This window comes from Anoplolepis gracilipes, chromosome 17, assembly GCF_047496725.1.
Source record: "Anoplolepis gracilipes chromosome 17, ASM4749672v1, whole genome shotgun sequence".
Lineage (NCBI taxonomy): Eukaryota > Metazoa > Arthropoda > Insecta > Hymenoptera > Formicidae > Anoplolepis > Anoplolepis gracilipes.
This window is the reverse complement of record NC_132986.1, coordinates 1,589,479-1,611,715: the sequence shown is the minus strand read 5'-3', so window position 1 is coordinate 1,611,715 and position 22,237 is coordinate 1,589,479. Positions and strand designations below refer to the sequence as shown.

At 30.8% G+C, this 22,237-nt stretch overlaps 6 protein-coding genes, 1 long non-coding RNA gene and 2 other non-coding genes across 15 annotated transcripts; 3 read left to right on the top strand and 6 right to left on the bottom strand.

The window, feature by feature from the left end:
* Positions 1–74: 74 nt before the first annotated feature.
* On the bottom strand, positions 75–5,729 carry Mps1 (dual specificity protein kinase monopolar spindle 1). Of its 3 annotated transcripts, XM_072908967.1 has the most exons (9): positions 4,796–5,729; positions 3,443–4,430; positions 3,070–3,343; positions 2,594–2,805; positions 1,936–2,500; positions 1,602–1,762; positions 1,306–1,517; positions 697–1,098; positions 75–212 (listed from the first exon to the last, which is right to left on the bottom strand). In XM_072908967.1, exons 2-9 carry the CDS (start codon positions 4,398–4,400, stop codon positions 183–185), a joined length of 2,814 nt encoding a protein of 937 aa, XP_072765068.1. In that variant the 5' UTR covers positions 4,401–4,430; positions 4,796–5,729; the 3' UTR covers positions 75–182. The 3 variants fall into 3 exon arrangements, with proteins under 3 accessions (XP_072765068.1, XP_072765067.1, XP_072765066.1); XM_072908966.1 differs by having other exon boundaries at positions 3,127–4,430; XM_072908965.1 differs by having other exon boundaries at positions 3,070–4,430; positions 4,796–5,725.
* A 142-nt stretch (positions 5,730–5,871) lies between these two features.
* Ckiibeta (casein kinase II subunit beta) lies at positions 5,872–9,475 on the bottom strand. Of its 3 annotated transcripts, none has more exons than XM_072908971.1 (5): positions 9,401–9,475; positions 8,807–8,882; positions 8,229–8,331; positions 7,703–8,084; positions 5,872–7,092 (listed from the first exon to the last, which is right to left on the bottom strand). In XM_072908971.1, the coding sequence occupies exons 2-5, from the start codon at positions 8,876–8,878 to the stop codon at positions 6,984–6,986; spliced, it is 666 nt and encodes a 221-aa protein (XP_072765072.1). In that variant the 5' UTR covers positions 8,879–8,882; positions 9,401–9,475; the 3' UTR covers positions 5,872–6,983. The 3 variants fall into 3 exon arrangements, with proteins under 3 accessions (XP_072765072.1, XP_072765074.1, XP_072765071.1); XM_072908973.1 differs by having other exon boundaries at positions 9,389–9,412; XM_072908970.1 differs by lacking the exon at positions 9,401–9,475 and having other exon boundaries at positions 8,807–9,376.
* A 318-nt stretch (positions 9,476–9,793) lies between these two features.
* Positions 9,794–9,865, top strand: Trnad-guc (transfer RNA aspartic acid (anticodon GUC)). The gene has a single exon. It is a non-coding gene; the product is annotated as a tRNA-Asp (tRNA).
* Positions 9,866–10,039: 174 nt separating this feature from the next.
* Positions 10,040–10,111, bottom strand: Trnad-guc (transfer RNA aspartic acid (anticodon GUC)). The gene has a single exon. It is a non-coding gene; the product is annotated as a tRNA-Asp (tRNA).
* A 470-nt stretch (positions 10,112–10,581) lies between these two features.
* On the bottom strand, positions 10,582–11,770 carry LOC140675112 (uncharacterized). The gene is made up of 2 exons (XM_072909185.1): positions 11,370–11,770; positions 10,582–11,212 (listed from the first exon to the last, which is right to left on the bottom strand). Exons 1-2 carry the CDS (start codon positions 11,588–11,590, stop codon positions 10,597–10,599), a joined length of 837 nt encoding a protein of 278 aa, XP_072765286.1. The 5' UTR covers positions 11,591–11,770; the 3' UTR covers positions 10,582–10,596.
* Positions 11,771–12,233: 463 nt separating this feature from the next.
* Positions 12,234–13,126, top strand: Ubl (Ubiquitin-like protein 5). Its single transcript, XM_072909003.1, has 3 exons — positions 12,234–12,389; positions 12,571–12,764; positions 12,902–13,126. The coding sequence occupies exons 2-3, from the start codon at positions 12,587–12,589 to the stop codon at positions 12,943–12,945; spliced, it is 222 nt and encodes a 73-aa protein (XP_072765104.1). The 5' UTR covers positions 12,234–12,389; positions 12,571–12,586; the 3' UTR covers positions 12,946–13,126.
* A 30-nt stretch (positions 13,127–13,156) lies between these two features.
* Positions 13,157–20,093, bottom strand: Uck (Uridine-cytidine kinase). 3 transcript variants are annotated; one of them, XR_012048303.1, is made up of 6 exons: positions 19,598–20,085; positions 18,847–19,103; positions 18,519–18,664; positions 18,299–18,445; positions 16,469–16,655; positions 13,720–13,855 (listed from the first exon to the last, which is right to left on the bottom strand). XR_012048303.1 is itself a non-coding variant. In XM_072909002.1 (5 exons), exons 1-5 carry the CDS (start codon positions 19,724–19,726, stop codon positions 13,737–13,739), a joined length of 798 nt encoding a protein of 265 aa, XP_072765103.1. In that variant the 5' UTR covers positions 19,727–20,093; the 3' UTR covers positions 13,157–13,736. The 3 variants fall into 3 exon arrangements, 2 of the variants coding, with proteins under 2 accessions (XP_072765103.1, XP_072765102.1); XM_072909002.1 differs by lacking the exon at positions 16,469–16,655 and having other exon boundaries at positions 13,157–13,855; positions 19,598–20,093; XM_072909001.1 differs by lacking the exon at positions 13,720–13,855 and having other exon boundaries at positions 13,909–16,655; positions 19,598–20,084.
* A 153-nt stretch (positions 20,094–20,246) lies between these two features.
* Positions 20,247–21,104, top strand: Uqcr-6.4 (Ubiquinol-cytochrome c reductase 6.4 kDa subunit). Its single transcript, XM_072909004.1, has 2 exons — positions 20,247–20,551; positions 20,839–21,104. The coding sequence occupies exons 1-2, from the start codon at positions 20,505–20,507 to the stop codon at positions 20,957–20,959; spliced, it is 168 nt and encodes a 55-aa protein (XP_072765105.1). The 5' UTR covers positions 20,247–20,504; the 3' UTR covers positions 20,960–21,104.
* Positions 21,093–22,144, bottom strand: LOC140675016 (uncharacterized). Its single transcript, XR_012048304.1, has 3 exons — positions 21,869–22,144; positions 21,334–21,426; positions 21,093–21,233 (listed from the first exon to the last, which is right to left on the bottom strand). It is a non-coding gene; the product is annotated as an uncharacterized lncRNA (long non-coding RNA).
* Between the last annotated feature and the right edge of the window lie 93 nt (positions 22,145–22,237).

The window sequence follows — 22,237 nt, the reverse complement described above, 5'->3', positions numbered from 1 at the left end:
ACATTTCTCTCTTTCTATATATATAATATATGTATATTATTTTCGTTATTAGCCTTGTTCTCGATATACATGTCACCAAATGTTTCTGTATATTTATGCCTCGCTACAAATTGGATCTTGTATGTATATACAAATACTTTTATGTACATCAGTAAATTGATAAGTTTATTATTTCGATAATATCATATATAATGTCGCTTTGTGTTCAATACCTGAAAAAATGCAGAATATTAATTTTTGCTTAATTGAATTGTCTATTCAATTGCGAATCAAGTAATAAAGTTGTATTAATTCATACAAATGCACAATTGTTCAGATGTTGTACATAGTTTGTAAAAATTTAAACAGTTAAAACTGAAAGTACACAGTAATCTCCATATGTTTGGTATAGCGTAACATATATATTTTATTACAATGAAAGAATCTTTCTTAAGAATAATTATTGTATAAAATTAATGTTTATAGTTCTTCAAAACCGTTTTTCTATCAGAATTAGATAAAAAATTATTAAGTTGTTTTAACTGTTATTTTTTATGTCGACATTAAATCGAGTTATATCGAATTGATAATGAAGTAATGATGGAGATTGCTTCTGACATTGAAAAGATCCTCTTTTTACATATCATCTTATATCTCTCATCACTTGTACATATTCTCATGCTCCTAAAAATATTTGTCTAAGACAAATGCGCTTACCTGCACTAATTGTCGCCATTCTTTCTCGTTCAAAGCTTGTTTTATTTTCACGAGAATGTTCGCCGGAACGTCGGCGGACGTTTTGATCGACGCGATATTCTGCGTGGTGGGCACATATGTCACCTGTAACAATTGCGACACCGTGGGTCTCGCTTTTGGATCGTGTTGAAGGCACTGCCGCATCACGTCGATTAGAACAGGCGGCGTGCGTTCGTGATCCTGAAGAGTCTTGCCGCTCGTCGAAGAGGCAAACGTCGTCGCCGGGAACGAAATGTCCGGTTTCGGATTAGTTATGGCGTTCACCTTTGCCCATTGGGAACGTATATGTTGAAATGGTGTGTGGCCATATACTAGGCTATATAGGATGCACCCCAATGACCATACATCCGACTTGTAGCTTATCTGGCGAGAAACGATGCTTTTTCATTCTCGTTCGCAACTTATAAATTTTTAATTTAATTCGAACTACAAATCGCAAATTATTAACTTTTTAATCCAATTATTCAAATCAAGCTGATTTAATTTTAATTATTAAATATGTTTTTTAGACATTTTTCTTTAAATCTAATCAGAATAATCATCTTAATTTATTTGTTATTCTTGTCTCACCTTGTATTTAACATTATGCGTAGGTGAATCCAAGTTGTTACCAATATCCATCAGAGCCTCTGGACTAATGTAATTCAATGTTCCAATTGTATTACTTTTCATAACAGATGTCATATCAGAATTTACACTGGAAGCAATGCCGAAATCTATCAATTTAAGCCGACCGCGTACCAGTAAAAAATTTCCTGGTTTTAAATCCGAGTGTATAACTCCTAAAATGCAGAAGCCACATATTTATTCACAAGATAAAACTGCTTGATTGTCTGCGTTTAATTAATTATGTAATATATATTCACCATTATCATGTATGTGTTTTACAGCAGTGAGCATCTCTGTCCAGTAATACAGAATCATCATGATAGAAATTTGCTTCTCCTGGGACATGGACTTGAGAAGTCTGCTGAGATCGGTATCACCCATTTCCATTACCACGTAAACCATAGATTCTCTGATTTCACTAAAACAATTGAATTAAATTAATGAACATTGTTATAATACTTTATAAGAGCGTTAATATTTCGTTAATATATTATCGTTCATCGAATCCTTTCAGAAATACGTTCTCGAGCAATCACGATAATATTGCTATCTTTGAATATCTGACTTTGCATATCTGTAATAGATACTCACTAGTCGATCATTCTGACAACACAGGGTGCTTGTAGCTTACGCAGCATAGTGATCTCATCCAAGCAGCCCTGGGCCGACTCTTTGTCCATCTTACTCAAGTCCACGCATTTGATTGCGCGTAACTCGCCGAAAGATATATCCTGCACTCGCAGAACTTCACCGCTCATTCCACGACCGAGAGAACCTAGAATCAGGTACTCTCTGTCCTTCACGTGTAATGTTTTCTCTTGTCGTTGCGGAGGAATGTTCGACGGTATAGTAAATTGCATGTTCGCAATTCTATCTATGATCTGCTGTGCCTCTTCGCACTTCTTCTCGCGAACCGACTGATGCTCATGCGAGCTTTTGCATTCCGAGACGATCCCATAATCTCCCTCGCTATACTTGTTCAGGATTCGCAAAGAATCTTGTTTTATCTGGCCCATATCAGACCCAATTATCATATTTCGTTTGATTTCGTTTTTATTTGGCACAGTCTTTGTGCTACTTACTAGCAATGTGTCAGGTATATTGACGACTTGTTTGTTGTCCTTCATTTCTTCGGTAGCCTTCGCAAATTTTGGATCTGAATGCAATGACAACTTAAGGTGACAACAAAATAAAATATTTAATAATTTAATTATTATATTAAATTTGAACGTGCTATTAATACGCTTACCATTATGGTAATTTATTTCTGTCTGCATCATCAATTTTACATCCGGCCTCTTGCTTCTGTCTTCCTGTTGTAATTCAGACACTACAGTCTTTGTTTCAGCACGTGAGTGCAACGCAACGAGTGGCTTAGATTCCAAAGGATGAGGTGCAGAAGAATTACCATATGCTAATGTAGCGTCCGCTAAGGGTCGCCTCATGTTTTTGACACTCAATCTGGAAAAAAAGAAAAATAAGTTACTGTAAGTCCTCTGTGATGTGCGCTTAAATCTGTCCGAAAGAATCACGATTCATCCTAGACGTGAAAAATGCGATCAAAATTTAATTCCAAACTATCTGATAGTTTATTTTTTTATAACAATATTACTGTAATATATTTATCAAGAATAAACAAATAATACTATTATATTAATAAGTTAAATTAATACGTTAAATATTGTTTTTTTTCAAAGCACATAGTTGTAAAATGGTTCTACAAACCTCGCGGATTCTAGTTTCTCTATGATAGGTGTACAGACTGTATTTCTAGATATTTGCCTATGATCCTTTGCAGCAAGATTCTTTCCCTCCAATGGTGTATGTCTCACATTATTGTAGCACAAACTAGACAATATCGTGGAAGGAGTTTGAATGTGACTTTTGCTTGAATCGTTGGATAATTTACTCTGCGGAGTCTGAAACAACTGTTTATGCGATGTGCATGGATTTGGATGCATCGAACTGACTGGTAGATGCTTCAACGGAGTTTCTAAAACTAAACGATTAATCGGAGTAAGTAATGATGTTTGCTGAACTTTGTTCAGTAAGGGTGTATTTAGTTCCATGTGTGGGCGCGGATTTTTCGCTGGCGTACACTTTTCGTTCGCCTCATACTTGGAGGTGCTGTATTGCGAGTTGCTATATGTTACAGGATGTATCATGTTTCTGGACAAGTTTTGAGATATACAGTTGGTGGATTCCGGTACAACGGTTGAGATCCTGCAAGGCTCTTCGTTGCAATCCTTATTAATATGCTCATTAAAATCATGCAGCATTCCTTTATACTGCTCCTCTTTGCTTATATTCAACAAGTGTTCGCTTCTGTGCAGTAATTTATTATCAGTCATTGAGCTATATGGATGCTCTTCCTTTCTCTTATTCAACCTATCAGATAAGTAAACATTCTCATGACTCAATTGGGCACTATTTATTGCCAGTTGCAGATTTTTACTTGTATCAGACTTTGCAATGTAATCCTCTTTATAAAGTGATGATGAAGGTAAGGTCACTTCCATCGAACAGTTGTGAGCAAAACCAGCTTGATTCTTCAAAGAGACAAACATACCACTATGAGAGTCCTGTGAATTATTCTCCTGTTTGGAGCTACAAGTTCCTAGTTTATTCGGATCGTCAACTAGCAGGCGACTTTCGAAATTTGCATCGTCTTTGCATTCTTCTTTATTGCTTGCACAACTTATTTTTTGTACAGAAGAAATATCAGTTGCAATTGCACAACTATCTTTTGGCAGTACACACGTAGTTTTCAAAAGCCTATCTGTTGAACCAATCAAAGGCTTAACATCTGCTGCTCCATGTGCATCCGATTCCCACTGTACATCTTCAGTGGAACCACTTGGGGGTTCATCAAAATCTGATTCATCTTCAGACTCACGGGGTTTCTCCTCGTTTTCGTCATCGTCATCATCGTCATCTTCGTCGCTCTGACACAAATACAAGAGGCGTACTGGTTGAGACTTTGGTAGTGTAATTGGCTCTTTACCAGTGCTTGTGCTATTAAAACTGTGGCTATTGTTTCCTACAAGATCTGACATTATCAATAATCTTCAACAAATGTTATTGATCTGTAAAAAAAAGTAAAATTATATGTTTTAACAAAACTCAAAATATATCTTATATTCAATATCAGATAAAGTTATAAAAAAATATGAAAATAAAAAGAAACTAAAAGCTAAATAAGAATCAGTATATAATTTTTGTTATAAACAAATATTAAATAATATAAAAAAGGAAATACATTATAAATATTACACAAAATTATTATTACTATTAGTTTATTATTACATAAACGATAAAATTACAATTATTGTCAATGTAAAGAAACAGATACACGTAGAAGTTAAATTTTTGTCACTATCTCTGTCTTTCTTTTCTCTATTATCGCAGATTTCCGAATCGTTTCCAACTTTCAAAACAAGTACTTAATTACCTGAAGAAAAAGTGTTTAAATCTCTCGAATTATTCTCAAGTTATGCTATAAATTCATTGACACAATTGTCAGACTTCCTGGTTTAGCGATAAAGTACGTATAGAAGAAATGAAATCACGAGTGCTCAAAGCATCCTCGAGCAGGCTCATATACACACATACACATCTGTCAAACTAAACAGCTCGGTTGTAGATCGGCCAAACAAAGAAAATCGTCGACAGAAAATACGCTATACACACGCGTTACAAGCTCGTTGCGCGTATAAAGATATATTTATACTTATGTACAGCTTCATTTATGTGTCTTATGAAATATATCACTTTGTACATTAATATGTATCACTTTCAAAACTTAAGCATAATTTGAACACGAATTTCTAGCTTTACCGGTTTTCGTCTCACATCATGGCATACGGCATTTGAATTCGGAAGGATTACGTTTATTGGTCGAACTGAAGGTTAGGTTTATCGAAGATGAAAGTTGGGTTCAGGAGAACGCTATTCGCGCTAAAAACAAAATTCCCTATCCAATAACGATACGTTTTGATGTTTGATTGACGAATCGGAGTAAACGTTTCTTTGTTCTGATTGGTTAATCAAAATAAAACTAGCGCGAATTGATACAAAAATAACGAACCAATCACAACTTAGTCATCTTACGATGTCTGAAAACACCTTACTATATGATATATATATATATATATATACCATGCTTGAAAACGTGAGGCAACTTGATTGATCAACTTTAAACGCGCGCTATTTTATTTAAAAATTATTAGTTTTGATAATTAGATTAAAATTTTTATTTCGAAATTTAAAAATTTACCACTAACAGACGATGCACCCGAATTCTAGAAAAAAACATCCTGTATACAATATTTTTATTTATAATTAATTATATAAAAATCTATTAATTGTTATAAGAATAAATGTATATAAAGTAAATAATAAACAGTATTAATTTTGAGAATTAAAAATAATTGTAATTATGAAATATAACAATGCAAATTAATTAAATTATATATTCATGTAAATTTTTTTTAACTTGAGTTTAGTTATGTGGATATTGAATATACAATGTATGTAAATAAGTCGTACTTTAATTTAAAGTGAAAATACAATAGTTTTTTTTTTTTTTTTTTTACTATAAACCAATCAATTTAGATATAAATCTATTCGACTCAAAACTTTACTTCGCGAACAATTAAACAAAATAAAGAAAATGTTACTAATAACTTTGTTATTCTACGTTAAAAATTGTACACAGAATTTTATTTTCTAATCGCGCGAAATCTTCCTCCCACCAATGCTAAATGTCAATAAGAACGTTTCGAGAACTGTGATAGAAACCAAGATATTCTTTTTTTTAATCTTTCTCGTGGAACGTTACACGATTTTTCGTTTCTTTGAAATTACTATGTCTCGAGTTCAATAGTTTGTTTGGCAAAGTAAATTATTTATATATATGTATATATATATTATCTACACGATGTTTTTACACATCAATAAATTGGTTCTGTCACAGTTCGTACACAAATTATTCGGCGATTAAATTAAGTTACACTTAATAGCTATATTTTTCTTTATACATTTCGTCTCGAAAAGAACCAATGTGAACCCAGTTACTCTCTCTCTTTCTATCCGCTTTTCTCTCTTTTTTAGGAAGTCCGCTTCTGCACGTTTTTAGGAACTACTTGGCAGCAAATACGATGACGCGAACGACTCTCGTACAAAACGGATGTGTGTTCTATCCTATTTCTTTCCTTATTTATGATCTAATGCAATTATTCTATAAGTATATGTTTTTCTTATTCTTTTCCCTTTATCTTAATATGAATAATGTTCAAAGTTTCTATACAAAAACATATTGGTTCTTCGCGTAAACGATTGTTGAAAACAATATTGTTGCTAGAATTTAAATTATATGACAATGATTTACACGACGAAACTAAATGCTTCTTGCCCTTCTCTCTTTCTCTTTTTGTCTCTTTACTGTAATATCAGACACTCCGAAGAGCGATGAAACGATTGAAAGAGTTACAAGGAGCAATTTCATAGGAAATGTTCTCTTTGCACAGAAACATATTGGGAGAAACGGAGGTATAAAAAATATTTTGTTTAAATCTTCAAGACAAAATTAGAAATTGTGAATAATGAAAGGAAGTATTCTAGGCTATTCCAAAATGACCTTAACGTTTTCCATTATTGTAGTTAAGAGCCCGTAAAGGTGCTTTAAACGTGGACGCAGACTGTTGCTGGATCTGATATGCTAGAGGATGAATTTTAAAGCCATATAATCTGAAAAAAAAAAAAAAATATCTACCTTTTAACTTTTGGATTTCATACATCTCTACACATGCAAAAAGTAAAACTTCAAACAGATTATAAAGAGTATAGTAACACATGATAAGACTTGAAATTTCGACTCAATATTAAATGTTATTTAATTTCCTTAAGCATTTACATATATTAATCTATCTTTGATTAAACATATATAATTATATAAAAGTATACTGTAGCCAAAATAAACATTAATGTTGCTCAATCTATCACATTTTTTTGTACACAGATGATAACAATGAATCACAGGAAATATGTTAAGAAAATTGTGACGTTTTTGATTATTGTAAAGTAATAAAATCTATAAAAAAAAATATTTAAAAATTTATATATAATTATATATAAAACTTGTATTTAGTAAGATTTGTTCAGCTGAAATGATATCTATCTTAAAATAGTTTCTTCTATTTCTAGTCTTTCATAATTTTATCATTAAAAAAATAATAATAAATCAGTTGTTAGAATTAGTAGTTAGAATTTTGACAGCCAAAAATAGTATTTTAAACTTTCTGTGATTATTATTCTATTGCAAAAAATGCTTCACACTAACAGAATGATGTGTACTTACCTAGGTACAAATTGATTTGCCGCACGTTTCGGTCTGTATTCGGGATGGACCATGAACAGCATATGTGGAAATCCTGTTCCGAAATAAGCTCCATCAGTGTGATGATGTCTCGAGCTTTTTGGCGTGTAAACGTCCATGCACTTGGGACAGTAGCTCTTGACCATTGCCTCACCAGGGACATCGCTAAGACCTAACGGCAACATCGGCTGGGATTCACAGTATACTCGCGGGCAATGGCCGAAATCGCCTGCTTGATATTTTTCGATCATCTGAGCGATGCCACGATTGGTAAGTATGTAACGTGCGTGAATAAGACCATAAAGCATCTCTGCTGCTTGTTCAACCAGGTCTGATTGATTTGGATTGTCATCCAAATCATCATCTATCAAGTACAAATCAAATAAGAAGAGTATTAAAAAACAGTAGTTATATTTGACAAATTATTCCTATTTATTTCTACATTTCAATCAATATACTTAATAACTGAAGAAAGAGTAATTTCATTTATCATCTTGAGGCAACTTACCAGGTTCAAGGTCGAGAATCATGTCCAATGCTTGACGATAATGTGGTACTTGCTCATTCAGCCCCGTTAAATTAAATTTATCTTGAATATAATCCTCATCCACCTGGATACAAACATAACAAACAGAAGTAACATCTATAATTGTAAACTTTTTTACGAGAGATATCATTCAAATGTCTTTTGCATAAATTCAAAAATACATCAACAAAATTAATAGATTTTAAGACATCAAATACAAAATGTAGTTATTGTGACTGTAGCTTAAATATTTACTTATTAAATGGCTAAAAAATATATATTCAACGTATGTATAGATCATGTATACAGAAACAATTATACTTTCACACATCATTTTAATTTTATTCTAAGATTTTGCTGCTTTGTTGTTCTTACCCCAAATTTAAACTTACATAAGGAAAGCTTATCGCTCTTACTTCTATTGTAGATGGCCAAAGTAAAAATAAATTGGCACTCTCTAAAGCTCTAACATGCTTCAATAAACATTGTTATGAAACATTTAAAATACCCATAGCAAAGATCTAACAGAATGCAACAGGGGCGTTTCCCCGAGTACTCACCTCGCAAAAGAACTCGTTTCCGCGCAAGCCGCAAAACCACGAGATCCAGGACACTTCCTCGGAGCTGCTCATTTTCCTGCGGCAGAAGAAACCGTGGGGAGAGTCCCGTTATTATTACGTGTTCGTGGCCAGGGCCAGGCGAATATTTTTCGGTGAATATATAGGACGACGAAGAGCGAAGAGCCGCTGTTCCCGTTCTCGCTCGCCGATGCGTACGCGCGTAAACGCGTCGTCGGCAACTATCGACGCGCACGTTGGTTAGTTGGTTAGAGCGGCGGGCTCGACAGGGCGAAGAAGGAAGGAACAGACGGACGGACGGATGGACGGGACGGGACGGGACGGTGACGGCTGCGCGGGGTGCGAGACGGAGATGGAGCTCGGCTTTTACCAGGCAAAATGCCCGACAAGTTACGGTCCCGTCCGGCGCGTGAACACCTATGTTTCCATGGCAATTACTGCTCTAGGTCAATTGTTTCTCGAATACGGTGGATAGGAAGGAGGCACGACGATAAAGCACATTTTTATCATAAACTGCCGACGTGAAGCTACGCTTATCTAACGAAAAATCCAAAATAAACAGACCTCGCGGCTTACCTCTTGGTGCTTTGATTAGCCACGCTTGCTCAACCGAACGGGGTATAGATGGCGCTGCGCGCGCGTCGCTCATCCCCGCCATCTCTTCTTACAGATTTAAAGCTCCATCCGCAAACAGATTTGTGTAGTCTTTACAAGTTGTTACAAAATTGATCAAAGATAGAAATAGGACAAATATATAGTTCCAAAAACGGAGCTGTTTATTTGTTACAATATTTTATTAAATGATCAGGATAAAAAAATCTTTATCCGAATCTTATCAGTCAATAAAAAGCTTAATTAATAAACTGGCTAATTTTATAAGTTGTTATTTTATGACGTGCTCTAATCAAAGGATCTCTATCGATTGCAAATTTACAAGAAATTTTCAAAAATTGATCACCCATCAAGAAATCCTCGATAGTATAGTGGTCAGTATCCCCGCCTGTCACGCGGGAGACCGGGGTTCGATTCCCCGTCGGGGAGAATTTTTTTATATTTTTTTTTCTGATTAGCCATGAATAATTTGATACGGATTAAAGATCTAATAAAGATAAAAATCACAATTTAATGAAAATTATGTTTTACAGATTACTTATTAAAAATGTAATTGATAATAATTAAATAATAATAGAAAAATAAATAAAAAAAAAAAAAACCCTCCCCGACGGGGAATCGAACCCCGGTCTCCCGCGTGACAGGCGGGGATACTGACCACTATACTATCGAGGATTTCTTGCTTGGTGTTAAATTTTAATATATTAATGATTGTAAGAAATTCTTATAAAATTATAATTTTTATAAAATAAAATTTATATATATCTTAATTTTATGTATAATTATAATTGCATATTTAATCGAAAAAATATCGTAATTTTTATTTTGACGTTATATAATCATTTTTAAATATCTTTTAAATATATATTTAGATTAGATCATACTATATATTCCATTATATTTATTCTGCATTGTATATTTGAAAATAAATGTTTTCTTTAATCAAATTTCTTTTTATATACATATATAAAAAGATAAGTTACATAACTTGTACATGTAATCTTATACACACATCATTTTTTTATATATGCAACTATTTAAATTAGAAAATATACACTTTGTTTTTTATATTAACAATAATTTTATTAATAATTTTATAAACCAATAATTCTGTAAATCAATAAAACAAAGAATTTTTTTTTATTTATAATATAAAATAATTAAGGTTTATGTATTAACTGTAATAATATTTCTAGAATCTCTTGTTTCTGTTTAGATACGGAAATCCTTTGTCTCCTCTCTTCAATTTCTAATTCAAGTCTCGCCTCACGTTCCTTTTTTTCTATTCTAAACTTATCTTCTTCAAGTTGAATTCTCCTCTCCTCCAAGCGAAATTGTTTTTCTTGGAATTCTACCTCTTTTTTATGTCTTTCTTGTAAAAACTGTAACGTTGACTTCTTCATCGTATCGTGACGCATTTTATTTCTTATTGGACCAATCGTTCTTGACGGTGATGTGGCTGGCGACCGTAATGGGCTTGCTGAGGTTTGTGGAATCGACGATGATGATGAGGAGGATGAAGTTGGTGATGGTAATGCAATTGGCAATAATGTCGAGGATGACAAAGGTAAGGATGACAAAGGTAAAGATGTTGCCACTACTGGTTCCTCTATTATTACCTCCAAAGTATCAGAAATATTCTCCATGGTTACCTCTCTCGTTTGCATTCTTGATTTCTGTGCATTGCTTTTACTAGAGCATCTGAATTCTCTTTGCAAGTCTTGTACTTGCTGCAAAAGTCGTTCCTTTTCATTATATTGTTCCTCGGTTCCTGATCTGCGAATCATCAAGTGGAAAGATTTGATAAATATGTTTTTGACTCTGCATTCATTTCAATAAAAAATAGTCAATAATAATATTGCATTAATGCATTTAAGATCACTCTCACAATAAGATGATACATTATAGAATATTGTGATAAGTGCTTGCTTACTTCCTCAAGTGTGCATGACCCTCTCTCGCCCAAATTTTTAACAGATGATCGACGTGCTCTTTGACGCAACGCAGACTAAAATTCTTCTGCGTCGCGTTCACGACATGCTCGGCAACGGCCTTCCACCTGTCACTTTCCTCGTACGGGTTCTGTCGCAAGACCTCCCGTAAGAGTATCAAGTCTTCCAGAATCGTGAACCGTAATCGCTCTGGTTTTGCCATAGGATCCGCAATAGCGCACTTTCATACGAATAACCTGCAGCGAGTCTTCCTCACCACGCGATAGCGTTTATTGCAGCAAACCACCACGTTCCTCGATAGCTTTCCTGCAATAACATAGCAACATGGCATTGTCGAGCGAGAGATATCGCCTCGCGGAGAGCACAACATATAGCATATAACTAGCCTAGCCTCTCCGACAGGCTGACGACGGATATGTTCTTTTTATTTACTTTTACACTCTTCGCTTTATTTCTCTCTCTCTCTCTCTCTCTCTCTCTCTCTTCAAGTGCAAGTAAAAATGAACAGATCTCATTAAGCCCGTATCAGACTACGCATTAAAAATTAAGATTTAAGATTGAAGATTGAAATGTGATCAATCAAGACAAAGCAATTTTAGTTTCTTTTATTCTGATTAGTCAAATTCTATCTTTAATCTTCAATTTTCAACTCGTAGTGTGATACGGGCTTAAGGTGAGGTCTGTTCTTTATTGTTGAACTGTCTGCACTAGTTCAGAAGGTATCCTTTTCTCTCCACATAAAAGAAGAAAGATATCTTCTGCACTATAGTGCAGTTCAGCAATAAAGATAGTGACTTTAGGCACTTTAGGTAATTTAAACTTGAGCGAGATCTTTATTACCGACCGCGAGTATAATTGATCGAGGTTTGTTTTTCTCTTCATAACCTCAAAGAAACGCAAAATCGAAAATCAGGATTTATTATCGACCCTATATTAGCCTTTTCGTATTTCACAAAATACTGCGAAAATTTGGAATTGCACAATTTTTGCGTGTAACAAGAGTAAGTATGAATTATATCGCTTGACATTTGCATTTGTCATGGACAAGATTAGGCCTTGTTTAGATTTATATTAGATGAACACAGTGTTGTTTTGATATTAATGAAAAGTGTAAACAAATATTGATTCTTGAAATTAACATAAAATTATTACAGTGTGTTATTGAAATTCTTTTATTGTCAGGTAGGTACGATAGAAAATGTTAGAGATAACATGCAACGATCGTCTTGGTAAGAAGGTTAGAGTCAAATGCAACCCGGACGACACCATAGGAGATTTGAAAAAATTGATAGCTGCCCAGACGGGGACCCATTGGGAGAAGATTGTGTTGAAAAAGTGGTACACCATTTTCAAAGATCACATAAAGCTGCAAGATTGTATCCTTTAACTATTAAAACACATTTATATCATGTATACAAAATATTAATACATATTAAAATAATTTATTATAATTTTAAACTGTATACAAATAATTTCATATCGAGTTATATTTTTCTTAATTGGGTTATTTCAGATGAAATACACGACGGTATGAATTTAGAACTATACTATCAATAATTTTAATTAATGTAAAATATATATAAACACATAAAAAAATTTTAATTATAATGTAATCATTAAACTTTATATTTTCTTTTTTATGCTTATATATATCATGTATATATACAATATATATATATATATTAACACAATAAGGGATTAATTATATAAAATATTAAATAATTATTGCAAACATTTACACGAGAAAAATAATTTCTATTTTACATCATAGTTCCTCGTAAATATTACTACATATTTTAACACTAATTAATATTCTACAAATATAGATAACTGCTGCTCACAACAGTATATTTTATTTGATATTAGTGTTTTTTGATCACAGATACAGGATATAGTTTAAAAGTGTAGCAAAACAAATTGTAGATTATATAAAAAATTGAGATATTTAGACAGAAATATTTATTCTGTCATATAAATATAAATTCTTTGTATCTTCTATTGCATATTTATTCATGCAGCTTTACTACACATTTGGATTATATCCTGTATAGTCTCTACACATATCTATGTATATTTGTGTGTAAGTATTTACTCTTACAAAATAATTAACTCTTTTAATTCAAATACCACTGCAAAATGCAAACATTTCTAACAAGTACTGTTAAAACGATAAAATTCCTAATAACATTGATCTCGAGATTTTTTCTTATACTTTATATAATTAAAAGATTATTTTTATATATATATGAAAAAAAATACATATATAAATGAAAAAAACCGTATGGAAAAGAAACAAAACGCGATTGGATCAGCAGATTTCTGCGTAACGCGTAAAAATTTCAAAAAAGTTAATGTGGCCTCTTGAACAATCCCTCTATCCTGTTTATTGGACTTTCAGGCTCCGACATTTCCCTACCACAGTTGCTTAAGAAGTCTCTTATGTGCTGCACTATCAGATCTATCGCCACTGCAACAGATCACGAAACGTCAGTGTGCGAATAGTGATGCGCATAATATATATTGGGGATAATAAATTCCTTTATTGGCAATATATCGTTGTACATCTTAAAACAATATATCAAATTGTTTATAAATATCTGGATTATTAATTGATATCTTAGGTAACAATTGTAATCGCACTATGATTACATGTGGTTTATTATGCATAAGACACTTGTGTTCATTATACTGTCTCTTGCAGATACAAAACATCTTTTTTTTTCTTCTATTAACAATGTGCAGTAAGAATGTCTGCCAAAACTAGTATCTTTTATAGATATGCAGATTAAGAAGAATTGAATAGTTGAATTATTGAATATTGTCTAAAGTTATGAAAGTAAGATGTATGTATATATGATTACATATTTAAAGATTTTCATAATAAGTTGATGAACAAACAGATGATAAGAAATTACATTTCTCAGACTTAATAGCTATTATAGAGAAAATTGTGCAAATTATACAATTCTATTATAAGAGTTAGATTAAACAAAGCTCCAGCTTTGAGATTTCTGGCAGAAAATATTATTGAAAGGAACTACAACAGTTTTGGCATATCTTGTATGTTTGTACATGTATGTACAAGAATCAATATTATAGAGTGCGGTAGATGAATATTTCGAGATACACGAATAAGTCAAACTAGATAAATTGACTCGGATAATTATGCCCTCTCTAAAGAATACTTGCATGTGCTTATATTATAAAGTATTATGCAAAAGTGCAAAATATGCTAGTGATTGGAAGTGAAATAACATCTTATAAAAAAGTCTAACATATAGAACTAAATACATACACAAAAATATACACACATATCACAGACATAAACGCGCACACATACATACACATTAGGTATATAGATTTTTTTGCATAATACTTGAGATGTTTAAATTTGAAGCTACAGATAGCTATAGACAGCTGTATAAAAAATGTAATGTGAAATAATAACTTATTCGCAAGGAAGTGGCCAAGTTAAAATAAATTGATAGAAATTTATTATAATGAATTTTAAAATTCTAATTTTTGATCAGAAAGTCGTTTTCAAAATTTTTTTAATCGTGTTTTGAATTTTTTTACAATTTTTTACCTTCATTTTTTCTTTAAAGAAATGAATAAATTTTAATTTATCAAGAAATATAAATTAAGATATATTTTTGAAACAAACACTCCTTTATGTGTCTCACATCTTTTTTCTTTACTCTAGTGATAATTGCACATTCTTTAAATGCATTACTATAATTTGTATAAAAATGTTAGGAATATTGTATTATTCTTAATAAATTATTGTTATAAAGGGTATAAAGCGCTTTTAGAATATATGGACAATTTAAGAAAAAATAGAAAGATATTGAAAAGTATTGAAACTGATTTCAAAATTAGAAAATAGTTGGAAAAGTTCAGTTTCATTGAGTCAATTGCTATAAATCCACCCTAATTTATCAATTTTTCATTGAATCTGCATTGCACTTCATGCATTTCTCTGGTTTAGAGTCACAATTCAAAATTCACACAAAAATGTTCATAAAACACATAAAAAGCCATTCTCTTTACCATATAAAAATCAGGTATAATCCCTCAAAGATCGTATAATTAGGAGGAAAACAATGTCCGTTTTTGCAAATGTTTCTAAAAACTAATTGATAAAAAAATATTATGCTTAATAATTTAGTAAATGTTTTTTGTATACATATCACAGTAGAAATAAATCTGTAAATATATAATCAAACTATAATATAGATCGAACATTAATTTAGTCTTGCAAGAAAATTTAAATCCTTGGCACATGATGTAAGTTTTCGCGCTAGTTTTGTTAACAGATTCGTTACATTGTGTTTTGTTGACTGCACTGCATGGTGCTATGATAGGAGCGTTGTTAGTTTTGGCTTTACATGTATAGATTGTTTTGCAATATTGTCTTGAGATAACATTTCATATAAAACAGGTTAAAATCTTTCAAAAGGTCTTTTAAGAAATAAAGATGTAAAAATCTATCTGCTGTTTCTATATTTAAATCTATTATCTGTCTTGATACGCGAAATACTTTCGTATATGTTGCTTAGATTTAATATGAAACAATTTTTATGTATGATTACATGGACAAAACTATATTAGTTAAACTATATAGTTTTTTAATTGATACATACAAAAATGAATCTGTAAGCAACCAAGAATCCAAATTACATAACAATAAAATAATTTAATACAATTTTGTCATATATATTCATATTATATATTTATATATATAATTATTTTATTTAAATTATATGTGCATCGTGTGCCGTACGCTTAATGTCTATTGCAAGACATCTGATGTTGTTTCAATCATAGTTTCAATATTATTATGACAAAAGTCTTTATCAAGTTCATTTGTTTCTTCCTTTGTTTGCTCGACAACCATTTATCCTTCCTTGACAACCATTTATGTTTCTTGCATTTATCGATCAATTATTTATCGACTGTTATTAAATTATATTGATAATTTAAATGTGTACGAATAATTTGGCATTGAAAAACGGACATTACTTCTATCCGCGAATATTTAAAATAAAAAAAATTAGCAATATTGTGTATTCAGTCATACATATGATATAGAAAAAATGCAGTGCTTGACAGAGTGAGCTTATCATGCTTAAGTCATCTGCTGAGTGTGTCGGATGAGGCCGAGGTACGCCTATGCTGGTAGAAGAATGGATGCTGCCCGGTTGAGTTTTCGGCCTTTTTCAAACGCAAAATATCCCAGATGTGGTGCACTATTAGGTCTATTGCCACTGCAAACATACAACAACCAGACCATATAGGTTTCCCATGAGATACTTTCTCCCTTTAAGCTTTTGCTTAGAGTTTAAGTAGGTGTAGCTCTGACATCCGCAACCATGGCAACGCTATACCAGGCAGCACCCATAAGATATATACATACAGTATTATCTCACTTCACAAGTGTTTTTTCGTTTCACTTTACAACACTGAGTTATTCAATATGTTTCAAGCGAGTGTGAATCTTCTTTATCTGAATAGATTTTTATTTGACATTCGACCTCTTTAATGCCAAAAATTATGTATTTTGTTCTCATTCTTTTTTCTCATTCTTTTATTGTCTTGCTTTTGTTCTGAATCATCAGAAAGATTTATGGGATAACTTCAATAGAAAAAAAAAAGAAAAAAAATCCTTGCTATTTTTGAACTTGATAGCAGTGACCAGTCTCAAACAAAGTGCATGAAGTGAGGTAATACTGTATATAAAAGACTGAATAAAAAATGATATGAATATAGAAACAAAAATTAAATAAAAACAATTTCGTGTAAATTATTCATTGTCCATGTATAAAACTCAGATATGTCTATAGTTTGTCATTAATAATTTACATGTATGTGCATCTGAGTTTTATATATGTAAGGATTACACATTCAAATTATACCAACTTTATAATCATTACATAAAAATTTCCCATATATAAAGATAAGTGCAGTTTCGAATAAAAATATCTCAATGTTAGATGATCATATACACATCTACTTGTTTAGATAATCTATTGTTCAAATAATACTACATATTTAAAGTTTCATACATTTTTAGCATTAAATTCTATGTGTGCATTCTATAGATTATTACTATTACTTAATATGTAATATGTTTATACAATCTTCTTATAACAAATATATTTTTGCAAAAAATACATTTGAGAAAATACATGTGAGAAAAATTAATAATTCAAAAATTTATTATAAGGTTTTTTTAGCTTTTGTGGCAGAGATTGAAATATTATTTTCCTATATTCAATGTGTTAATTATAATTAATTTTATAAATTTAAATTATAATTGAAGTCGAATATATAACTGGAATTAATAAATTTTTGCATAAGAATGAATTCTTGTAGTTTATTAAATTAGAATTATCCAAGTTATTAAAAATCTTTATTTTATTGGATTATTTTAAACTATTCATTTTTTATTTATAGAATGTCTATATATTTTTCATCATTTATTTTAAAATCTGTAGTTGAAAAGAGTGACAGTAAGTTTAGTATGTTTTGTATATATCCTAAATATATTGTAAGCAATAATAATAATAACAATAACAACAATAATAAAACTATATGCTTATTACACATATATATAGAAAGATTAAAATTTAAAATCTTATTTGATAGAAGCTTGGAAATAAGCTTCTTGTAACTTGTACAAGAAGAAGCTTGTTAATATTTGGTTAATATTACAACATATATATTATATATATTATCGCTTTGGTAAAGAGTTTCAAAACTAAAAAAATATCAATAAATCTAATAACACATCTAATAAACAAATTAAAAAAAAATCCAAACAAATTAATGATTAAAAAAGCTAAAAGAAATAATTATAATAGCTGTAATAAATATTGTATATAATAATGCCTAAAATTGCTAAAATTACCTGTATTATCCGCTCCTCTCGGTATTATGACATCTGCAAATTTTTTCGTTGGCAAGCAGAATTCTTCAAAAGCTGGTTTTACAAAGTTCATGTACTGATTTAGAACGTAATCTAAATCTCTTCCACGTTCTTTTATGTCCCTTGGCACTAAAGAAATTATAAAACAGTTAAGATAGAAATACAAGTTAATTAAATTTAAAAATATCACATGAGGAATTACCTCTCCTTGCAAGTCTGGTATCAGAATCAGTGTCTACAAACAATTTCATGTGAAACAAATCACGGATTTTAGGGAAGTAGAATACTAGTATTCCTTCAAAGAGTACCACATCAGCAGGATATATTGTGGTAACTTGATCTTTCATTCTACAATAATTTCATATAAAATATATTTTAGATTTAACTTTTATAATATTCATTTAAAATTTATTTTTTATAAATATGTTTTCAATTTTTACATTACATTTGGGTTTACTTTGTAAATACTTTCTACTTCTATTAATAGACATTAAAATTAATTTTTAATTAGATATTAAAATGATACATACAAACTGTTGGTCCTATAATCATAAGCTGGTATTTCACATTTAACCCCAGCAAGTATATCCTGCAGTGTTTGTAAGATTAGATCGTCATCAAATGCATCAGGATGATCAAAATTGTACTGTCCCTTCTCAGCTTTTAATTTTTCAGCAGGTGTTAGATCGCGATAAAAGCTGTCTTGTGATATGCAGACTACTCGGCGTTGTTGATGATCCATATCGACTTGTCCCAATTTTTCCATTATACGTTTGCATACTGTAGACTGAATCAATCAAAATTAATTATAGTTACTGATCTTTATAACTAATGCCACTAATTACTAATTATTAAATCTTTGTTTACTTTTCAAGTAAAACATTTCCATTGTATAATATTAATTTGTTATTTGTGTTTCAAAATTAAGTTAATATTGTGTTGCATGAGTCTTTATTTCAATACTGTCTATTAAAGAATATAAATTATTACTTATACAAAGATATTGATCCCTTTACAAATAATTACCACAAAAATAGTATGAGTTTATACAATTCGTGTGGAAATTAAAAAAAAAAAAAAAAAAAAAAAAATAATCAGAGGTCTGTACTACGATATATCAACTAATGTGTACTAAAAACTAAATATTAAAAGTAGACAAAAAAAAAAAAAAAAAAAAAAAGAAAAAAAACAATTCCTAAAAGATTGATTGACAAGTAACGTGCTATTTTTGTAATAATCGATTCGATTTTTGTTATTATTACATTAATTACATATGCTCACTTTTCCACTTGCAGTGCCGCCGGAGACGCCTATCAAAAAAGGTGTCTTACTCTCGACACCGTTGAATTTGCCGTTGATTCCGAAAGACATTTTCCGCGTGATGCCTACATTCGTCGACATATCTGCCATTGTTAAGCACGCACGGAAGACAAGTTGATTTTGTTGAAAATAAATTCTCGCCAGCAAAACGGATGTACTTGGCTCTCGAAAGAACTAATCGAGGATTTCACACTTCACCGACTGACAGCATGTAAATAACAAGGAATTACGTCTCAAGAACGATCCTCAGCGAGAGGAAATCGATAAGTTTCAACGACAGCCGGCCACGTGTATTGTAAAAAAAGGCGCCAGACTACGCATCTATTTAAAAAAACCATTATACGAAGGAGGAATGCTTTAATGTACACGTCTTGTTACTTAAAATTGAATTTTTTTTTCTATAAAAGTAACGATATTGAGAAAATTACACTGAAGCATAAGAATAAATTATTAATCTAATTTTATACACAATATAAAATTTATTTTCCGTTATTATCAATACTAAAATTGTTCCAATATTAAAATTGTTATATAGTTAGTTATAGTTATAATAACTGTACTAATTGTTTTCTAATTATTTTCCAATTACATACTTTGTACTAGATTTTTTTATCCCTTAATCGTAATGCATGAATATCTAGATGCGACCGATTTAAGAAATACATGACCGGAAGCACCGACGAGAATTCCTCGTCAGTGCCGGAAGTCGTTAGCAATGACAGCGCACTCTATAGCACATTCTTGAAACACAGTTTCTACACACAAACTTATCCTTCTTTCTAATTTTTATTCTTCTTGCTGTAAAAATAAAGTCTGTCAGTAGTCAGTACGTATTAATTACTGCTCAAGTCGGGCAATAATTAAAAGAATGGCCCTTCGATTAGGACGAAAACACGTTGAATTAGCTGGAAAATGGTGAGTTATTCTCTTTTAGCATTTCAGATTATAAAGTACTCTTTTGATACGATCTCCAACAATATGAATATTTTACTTTTTCCATTTGTTAATAAGATTTCTAATATTATTCTATGAAATGACATAAAGAGAAAATGGATATGATATATTTGTTTATTACAACTTTTTCATATTATGTCTTTTTTTTCCTGCCTTCAGGCTAAGAATATCTATTTTTTAATACAAATAGATTTGTTGCATTATATATATTGGATTCTGTTTCTTTTATATACAATTTTTTGTTTTAGGCTTCCAACTGCATTGACCTATGGAACTGCTGGATCACTAACATTGTTGTACTTTACTGATTGGAAAGCAGTATTGCAATATGTGCCTTTTTATAGTGGCAAATATGCAGAATTGGAATAGTTATCAAATCTCTGTTAGGATTATGTAATAATCTTATTGGGACATAGAGATTTTATTGTATCATACTATTTACATTTTTTTGTTTATTTAAATAAGATTATTATAATAAAAAACCATACGTAAATAATAATGTGATAATATATAATATTGACTCAATCAACTTTCATTTTGTTCCTGCTGTGCACTTCTTGTCTTGCGTAGTTCATAAATAATGTTTGCATGCTTTTCTGCTTGTTCACCTCTCCGTTTCATATACCATGGCTGTACATGAGTTCTATGAAAGAAAAGGACGACAAATCAAAGATATCTATTTCATTTACTATATATTTATTGGAAAAATTATTTTTTTTAAATGGAACAAGATATTTATATACCTGAAAAATGTTACAAGTAAGGCTCCACTAATTACTATAAGCCCAATTTTGCTAAACTTCTGGATTAACAACTTCTTTGCTTCTTGCGGTAGACTGTAAAATATTACAATATCTTAAAAATTTTAATTGGAAGAATATATCACAAAAAATTTCTGTTTATAATTAAAATTATCTCAAAAAATTCAGAATAGCTTTTTATCTAAAAAAAATATGTTAAAAAATTTTTAAATTAATATATTTTTCTCTCACACTCTTTTTCTATTGAACAATTAAATCAATTAACTTTAATCTCTTTGCTATAAAATAATAGTAATAATCACAAAACCAAAAATAGAAGGCTCTGAGATAAAATATAATAATATTAATATTAATAATTAATAATAATATTAACGTATTAATTATATTATAATTATGAATATTAATACTAAAGTGATCAAATATTATGTCAGATAACAATCGCAAAATATTATCAGGTTCTCAAATATCCCGGCGTATAGGTTACCAGACGCAAACTTTACGAAGCAATTTGCCTTACCTCATTTGACTTTTCTTTTTCTACAAGTTCTTTCTCAAGCTGTTCTTTAAAATGTTCTTGCAATGGGGTTTTCCAGTTATAAAAACCGGTGACTGCTCCTAAAATCAGTACAACGTAAAATTGATCTTTAGTCACTCCTTGAGGCAGTCTAATCTTCATGATAACACAGATTGCAGACATTACATATTCCATAGGTATGCTAGCTTTTTAGTGAACCCAAATATATGTATGGTTATTTATTTATACTTTATTATAAAAGATTTCGCTTTGAGAAAAATCACTTTGCAATTTTATGCACTAGCAACAAATAGAAGATAATTACTCATATATTTTGTATACATTTTTTATTAAATAAGAACATTATTATTA